Source organism: Cupressus sempervirens, chromosome 2, assembly GCF_028749045.1.
Source record: "Cupressus sempervirens isolate cs-2001-9-10 chromosome 2, ASM2874904v1, whole genome shotgun sequence".
Taxonomy (NCBI): Eukaryota; Viridiplantae; Streptophyta; class Pinopsida; order Cupressales; family Cupressaceae; genus Cupressus; species Cupressus sempervirens.
In genome coordinates this window covers 560909912-560917148 of record NC_143119.1, presented here as the reverse complement: position 1 = coordinate 560917148, position 7237 = coordinate 560909912, and the positions used below count along the sequence as shown (strand labels likewise).

Genomic DNA, 7237 nt, shown 5'->3' with positions numbered 1-7237 from the left:
TGCATATGGTTGTGCCAGTGTTCTAAGAGTGGATGCACAACTAGGGGTGGGAACTTGTATTGGGTGCTAGGGCAAGCACTCGGGTAGTGATCAACAATTCTGTTGAGTTTGATGTAACACGGGCCAAGGGCCATTTGTGATAATCAATAAAGCTACTTGTTACCCCAAAATACTGTGTTCATTGTGTGTTGAGCTTTATTCCGCTGTGCAAAGATATTTTGTATTGTGCTAACCAAGTGTATGCAGGAGCTGAGCTAAGGGAGTAAGGAGACAGGCGTAGTCTGGGATCGTCCCATCTGGGGGAGATCGCCAGTGCCGCACGAGGTAAAAATCTAGCCCCGTGACAGTTGGTATCAGAGCCAAGCAGCTTGATACTCCCACAGCTTGACAGTCAGTACTGAGTAGTTGTCTGGAGAAGAGACTTGGATGTCTGGAGAGGAGGCATCATCGGAGGAGTACTCCGCAGGGAGACCTCCAAGGCCTAATATCAACACTGGGCCTAGGAACACACTGAGGGGAGGCGATAGAATCAACGACTTGGAAAGTCGAATGGAGTCCATAGAGGACATTGCCGCAGCTCGTAGGATAGAGCAACTGGAGGCGGATGTCAAAGACATTTTGGAGGACTCTGGGAGAGTGACAATGGAGTTACAGTCTCTTACGCAAGAGCACAACTCACTGTCCGATGATCATGCTCTTTTGGGAGAAGCTCACAAGAAGTTGCGAGATGATCATGCGGCATTGTCAACTGAATTCCAAACCTTATCAGGGGAGCATAATACCATGATTTCAGACTGCCAGACTTTGGTATCAGAGGTGCAGAGGTTAGTCAAGGAGGTTGACTTCATGAAGGCAGTCTTCACTCAAGGAGGTGGAAGCAAGGCCGGGCACAAGAGGAAGCCCCCTGTACCCTACGACGGAAAGAGGGATGACAAGGTGTTGGAAAATTTTGTATTTGATATGGAAAGATTTCTGAAATCACTCAGAGGTTACACCGATGAGGAGAAGCTTGATGAGGCGGTTTGTTGTCTCTCAGGTGAGGCCAAGTTGTGGTGGAGAACCAGGCTGGAAGACCAGAAGGCAGGAAGGCCAGTTCCAACAGTGAACAATTGGGAAGATTTGTGTGCACTGCTCAAACAACAGTTTAAGCCCGAGAGTGCAGATTTGGAACTGAGGTATAAATTCAGATATATGAGGCAGACGGGGTCAATGAGGGATTACATCCAGACCTACCGGACATATATGCTGCAAATGCCAAACTGGGTAGAGGAAGAAAAAGTGCATTTCTTCATAACTGGCTTGAAGCCAGGGCCAATGGCTGAAGTAAGGAAAGCTAGACCTCAAACAGCTGAGGAAGCCATTGCCATTGCGGCCGTTCTCGAAGATCACCAATTCGGCAAGGATGCCAACAACAGTGGGCCATTTCAGAAAAGTGAGAAGAAGCTGTTCCAGAAAAAGAATGACGAGAAGAGTAGTGGTACTACAAAGTCAGCTGGACCTTCTTCAAGCATAAAGATGACAGGGTCGTCAAAACCCAAAGACAAGAAGGAAACGGGCAAGAAAGGTGGTGATGAGGCTAAGACCAAGCCTAAGAACCCAAAGAACAAGGGGTGTTTTGTCTGCGGCAACAAAGGCCATTGGGCTAAGGAATGTCCAGAGAGACAAAGGTTGTCTTCAACGCAGAATGAGATTGCGGAGAAGGATGGTTCATCGTCAGTGATGGGGGTGATCCAAGGGTTGGGCACACACAACTATATCTCAGCTAGGAGAGCTGTGGAACTGGGACTTAAGGTGCAACCAGGCACAAGTTCCTTTAAGGCAGTGAACTCACCTGCCAAGCGAGTAACTGGTGTTGTGAAAGGCACACTAGTAAAAGTAGGCATGTGGCAAGGCCACATGGATCTTATGGCGATTGAAATGGATGATTTTGAGTTGATTTTGGGGCAAGAATTTTTGAGATTGGGTAAAGTGGCAGTGATGCCTCATTTGGAGTCAATTTTGTTCTTAGATCCGCAACACCCATGTATGGTGAAGACATCAGATCGGTGGCAGTCTGGGAAGGCTCCAATGGTTTCAGCTATGAGCATGAATAAGGTAGCCAGAAAGAAAGATAAAGAACCCATGTTCTTGGCAGCACTACTTGGAGGTTGGGATGAGCTAGAAGGAGTCAAGGTGACACCGATTCCAACAGAAGTAGAGGAGGTCATATCGGATTTTGGAGACCTCATGCCGGCCAAGTTTCCCACACAACTCCCTATCAGAAGAGCTATAGATCATAAGATCGAGTTGATACCGGGGGAAGGCCTCCTGCTCAGGCACCATATCGGTTGTCAGGGCCTGAGATGGTTGAACTTAAGAAGCAGTTGGAAGAATTGCTTGAGGCGGGGTATATCAGACCATCCCGTTCTCCGTATGGAGCTCCTGTGTTGTTTCAAAAGAAGAAGGATGGAACATTGAGGTTATGCATCGACTTCAGAGCTCTAAATAAGTTAACCATCAAGAATAAGTATCCCCTCCCACTCATTGCAGATTGTTTTGATCGCTTATCAGGAGCGAGGGTGTTCAGCAAGCTTGATCTGAAGCAGGGCTATTATCAAGTGAGGATTGCTGCAGGGGATGAAGAGAAAGTTGCATGTGTGACAAGGTATGGGTCATACGAGTTCATGGTGATGCCCTTTGGGCTATGCAATGCGCCCGCAACATTTTGCACACTCATGAACGATGTGTTTCGCCCTCTATTGGATAAGTCTGTGGTGGTGTATTTGGATGACATCCTGGTATACAGCAAGAATATGGAGGAACACAAGCAACATTTGGCAGAAGTTTTTGAGTTGCTCAGGGAGCACAAACTATATGTGAAGAAGGAAAAGTGTTCCTTTGCTCAAGAGGAGGTGCACTTCTTGGGTCATATAGTGGGTCACGGTCTGATTCATCCAGATCCAGAGAAATTGCAAGCCATCCGGGATTGGGAACCCTTGAACAATGTTCATGAAGTGAGGTAGTTTCTGGGTTTGGCAAACTACTACAGGAAATTTGTTGAGGGGTATTCCAAGCTTGCGGCCCCTTTGACAGATCTCCTGAAGAAGGATAGAAAATGGTGGTGGTCAGAGAAGTGTCAGAATGCATTCGACGGATTGAAGGAGAAGCTCACTTCTTCACCAGTGTTGGCACTACCTGATTTCACAGGATCATTTGAAGTCCAATGTGACGCTTCGGATTATGCAGTTGGGGGAGTGTTAATGCAAAATGGACATCCCGTTGCATATGAGTCAAGGAAGTTGCAGGACAGGGAGAAAAATTATCCTGCCCATGAGAAGGAGATGACAGGCATCATACATTGTCTCAGGACTTGGAGACATTATCTCTTGGGGACACAGTTCATTGTGAAGACAGACAACGTCTCCTCAACTTATTTTAAGACTCAAGCTCAGTTGACACCGAAGCAGGCCAGATGGCAAGAGTTTCTGGCAGAGTTCGACTTTGAGATCCTGTATAATCCAGGAAAACAGAATGTGGTGGCGGATGCTCTAAGTCGAAAGGGACAGTTAGTTGCTATTGGGGAGGATCAAGGGGCTCAGCTAGGGGCTAGCCGTGTGACATTATCCGAGGAGGTCATGAGGACAATCAAGGAAGGATATCAAATGGATCCTCAGGCAGCTAAATTGTTCAAGCAAGCATCAGAGGGTAGAACTCGCAAGTTCAGTATTCAAGATGGGTTATTGGTCTTTACCCAGGATCGAGTCTACCTTCCCAAGTGGAAGAATGTAAGGAGGGAAGTCCTACATGAATGTCATGATAGTCCTTGGGCAGGGCATCCAGGGTAGAAGAGGACCCTTGCATTGCTTGAAAGAGGGTTCTACTTGCAGAACATGAGAAAAGATGTAGATGAGTATGTCAGGAGTTGTCTCATCTGTCAGCAGGACAAGGCGGTGACCAGACCTCCAGGAGGTTTGTTACAGCCGCTTCCCGTTCCAGTAAGACCATGGGCAAGTGTAAGCATGGATTTCATCACAGGGTTGCCTGATGTGAATGGGTATACAAGTATCATGGTTGTGGTTGACAGATTCTCCAAGTATGCCACATTTGTAGCGTGCAAGGCACCATGTAAGGCGGAGGATGCTGCGGACTATTTTTTCAAGAATGTGGTGAAGTATTGGGGTGTTCCATTGAGTATCATGTTTTCTTGTCACTCAGCTGGCGCAATTTTGGAAAAAGGTTTGGCAGCGGTTGCCAGCCCTCACCGCGTCTACTCGGTGATTTTAAAACTCGATCTAAAACGGGAGCCCTCGTCTAGCACCTCCGTCCGGTGTTGCTCGGGTATTGCATAAATTTATGCCATCGGCGCGAATCCCCCAACGAATGCCTACGCTTGGACCCTCTCTTAGATCACCTTCTTCGATCACTCCACCGACGCAACTACGGAAGAGACTTGGCAGCGGTTGCCATTCTACAGCGCGTCTGTTCAGCGATTTCGAAGTTGATCTAATGGCGAGCCCTTGTCTCTAGCCATGAGGTGGGTGCTTGGCGCTCTAGCAAAATTTTTTGCGTGCCTATCGCGGCTACAAGGGGAGAGGTGGTTGCCGCGAGCCTCTCCCGTGCCCCCCTCATTGATTCAACGCCGCTGTCAGGGCGGATGGATATGTCAGATTTTGAAACGGTGGACGCCGACGTTGAATCAATTAGAGGGGCATGAAGCCCACCCTCGAGGGTGCTATTCCTGGACTCTCCTTTAGATCACGTTTTCTTGTCACTCAGCTGGCGCAATTTCGGAAAAAGGTTTGGCAGCGGTTGCCAGCCCTCACCGCGTCTACTTGGTGATTTTAAAACTCGATCTAAAATGGGAGCCCTCGTCTAGCACCTCCGTCCGGTGTTGCTCGGGTATTGCATAAATTTATGCCATCGGCGCGAATCCCCCAACGAATGCCTACGCTTGGACCCTCTCTTAGATCACCTTCTTCGATCACTCGACCGACGCAACTACGGAAGAGACTTGGCAGCGGTTGCCATTCTACAGTGCGTCTGTTCAGCGATTTCGAAGTTGATCTAATGGCGAGCCCTTGTCTCTAGCCATGAGGTGGGTGCTTGGCGCTCTAGCAAAATTTTTTGCATGCCTATCGCGGCTACAACGGGAGAGGTGGTTGCCGCGAGCCTCTCCCGTGCTCCCCTCATTGATTCAACGCCGCTGTCAGGGCGGATGGATATGTCGGATTTTGAAAAAAGGTGGACGCCGACGTTGAATCAATTAGAGGGGCATGAAGCCCACCCTCGAGGGTGCTATTCCTGGACTCTCCTTTAGATCATGTTTTCTTGTCACTCAGCTGGCGCAATTTCGGAAAAAGGTTTGGCAGCGGTTGCCAGCCCTCACCGCGTCTACTCGGTGATTTAAAAACTCGATCTAAAACGGGAGCCCTCGTCTAGCACCTCCGTCCGGTGTTGCTCGGGTATTGCATAAATTTATGCCATCGGCGCGAATCCCCCAACGAATGCCTACGCTTGGACCCTCTCTTAGATCACCTTCTTCGATCACTCGACCGACGCAACTACGGAAGAGACTTGGCAGCGGTTGCCATTCTACAGCGCGTCTGTTCAGCGATTTCGAAGTTGATCTAATGGCGAGCCCTTGTCTCTAGCCATGAGGTGGGTGCTTGGCGCTCTAGCAAAATTTTTTGCGTGCCTATCACGGCTACAAGGGGAGAGGTGGTTGCCGCGAGCCTCTCCCATGCCCCCCTCATTGATTCAACGCCACTGTCAGGGCGGATGGACATGTCGGATTTTGAAACGGTGGACGCTGACGTTGAATCAATTAGAGGGGCATGAAGCCCACCCTCGAGGGTGCTATTCCTGGACTCTCCTTTAGATCATGTTTTCTTGTCACTCAGCTGCCGCAATTTCGAAAAAAGGTTTGGCAGCAGTTGCCAGCCCTCACCACGTCTACTCGGTGATTTTAAAACTCGATCTAAAACGGGAGCCCTCGTCTAGCACCTCCGTCCGGTGTTGCTCGGGTATTGCATAAATTTATGCCATCGGCGCGAATCCCCCAACGAATGCCTACGCTTGGACCCTCTCTTAGATCACCTTCTTCGATCACTCCACCGACGCAACTACAGAAGAGACTTGGCAGCGGTTGCCATTCTACAGCGCGTCTGTTCAGCGATTTCGAAGTTGATCTAATGGCGAGCCCTTGTCTCTAGCCATGAGGTGGGTGCTTGGCGCTCTAGAAAAAAATTTTTGCGTGCCTATCGCGGCTACAACGGGAGAGGTGGTTGCCGCGAGCCTCTCCCTTGGCCCCCTCATTGATTCAATGCCGCTATCAGGGCGGATGGATATGTCGGATTTTGAAACGGTGGACGCCGACGTTGAATCAATTAGAGGGGCATGAAGCCCACCCTCGAGGGTGCTATTCCTTTAGATCATGTTTTCTTGTCACTCAGATGGCGCAATTTCGGAAAAAGGTTTGGCAGCGGTTGCCAGCCCTCACCGCGTCTACTCGGTGATTTTAAAACTCGATCTAAAACGGGAGCCCTCGTCTAGCACCTCCGTCCGGTGTTGCTCGGGTATTGCATAAATTTATGCCATCGGTGCGAATCCCCCGACGAATGCCTATGCTTGGACCCTCTCTTAGATCACCTTCTTCGATCACTCGACCGACGCAACTACGGAAGAGACTTGGCAGCGGTTGCCATTCTACAGCTCGTCTATTCAGCGATTTCGAAGTTGATCTAATGGCGAGCCCTTGTCTCTGGCCATGAGGTGGGTGCTTGGCGCTCTAGCAAAAAATTTTGCGTGCCTATCAGCGTAAAGCATGTTTTCTAGTCACTCAGCTGGCGCAATTTCGGAAAAAGGTTTGGCAGCGGTTGCCAGCCCTCACCGCATCTTCTTGGTGATTTTAAAACTCGATCTAAAACGGGAGCCCTCGTATAGCGGCTCTGTGCCAACTCGATCGGCACAACATTGGGAAATGGTTCGACAGCGGTTGTCGTTCCAATGTGTCATCGGGGGATGCCTTGGAAAGTGGCCTTTCAAGGGCGAGCTCACGTCTAGCCCTTGGATTGTGCGTCGCATCACAAGTGAATGGGCAGATCTCTCTGTGAATGGCGGCATGGTGATTGCAAGAGAAAATTGACTTAGTCGGAGCATTGGCCTCGGGCCATTGTGACGGACTTGCAATTTCTCTTTAATTGCAACCTATGTTTGCGCAGTAGCAGAGTTTGCATGTAAGATGGGCCTTGTTCTTGAG

The 7237-nt window shown here is 49.4% G+C and overlaps 1 protein-coding gene across 1 annotated transcript; it reads left to right on the top strand.

The window, feature by feature from the left end:
- Positions 1-426: 426 nt before the first annotated feature.
- On the top strand, positions 427-3824 carry LOC149574089 (uncharacterized). Its single transcript, XM_089815956.1, has 3 exons — positions 427-2410; positions 2530-2998; positions 3029-3824. Exons 1-3 carry the CDS (start codon positions 427-429, stop codon positions 3822-3824), a joined length of 3249 nt encoding a protein of 1082 aa, XP_089672082.1.
- The last annotated feature ends 3413 nt before the right edge of the window (positions 3825-7237 follow it).

What these genes read in the sequence shown, in the direction of transcription:
- LOC149574089 (XM_089815956.1), top strand. Translation starts at nt 427, where the DNA reads ATGTCTGGAGAGGAGGCATCATCGGAGGAGTACTCCGCAGGGAGACCT. An exon ending in ATCAGACCATCCCGTTCTCC is followed by an intron (nt 2,411 to 2,529) that starts GTATGGAGCTCC and finishes CACTCATTGCAG; the next exon opens with ATTGTTTTGATCGCTTATCA. An exon ending in AACAATGTTCATGAAGTGAG is followed by an intron (nt 2,999 to 3,028) that starts GTAGTTTCTGGG and finishes AAACTACTACAG; the next exon opens with GAAATTTGTTGAGGGGTATT.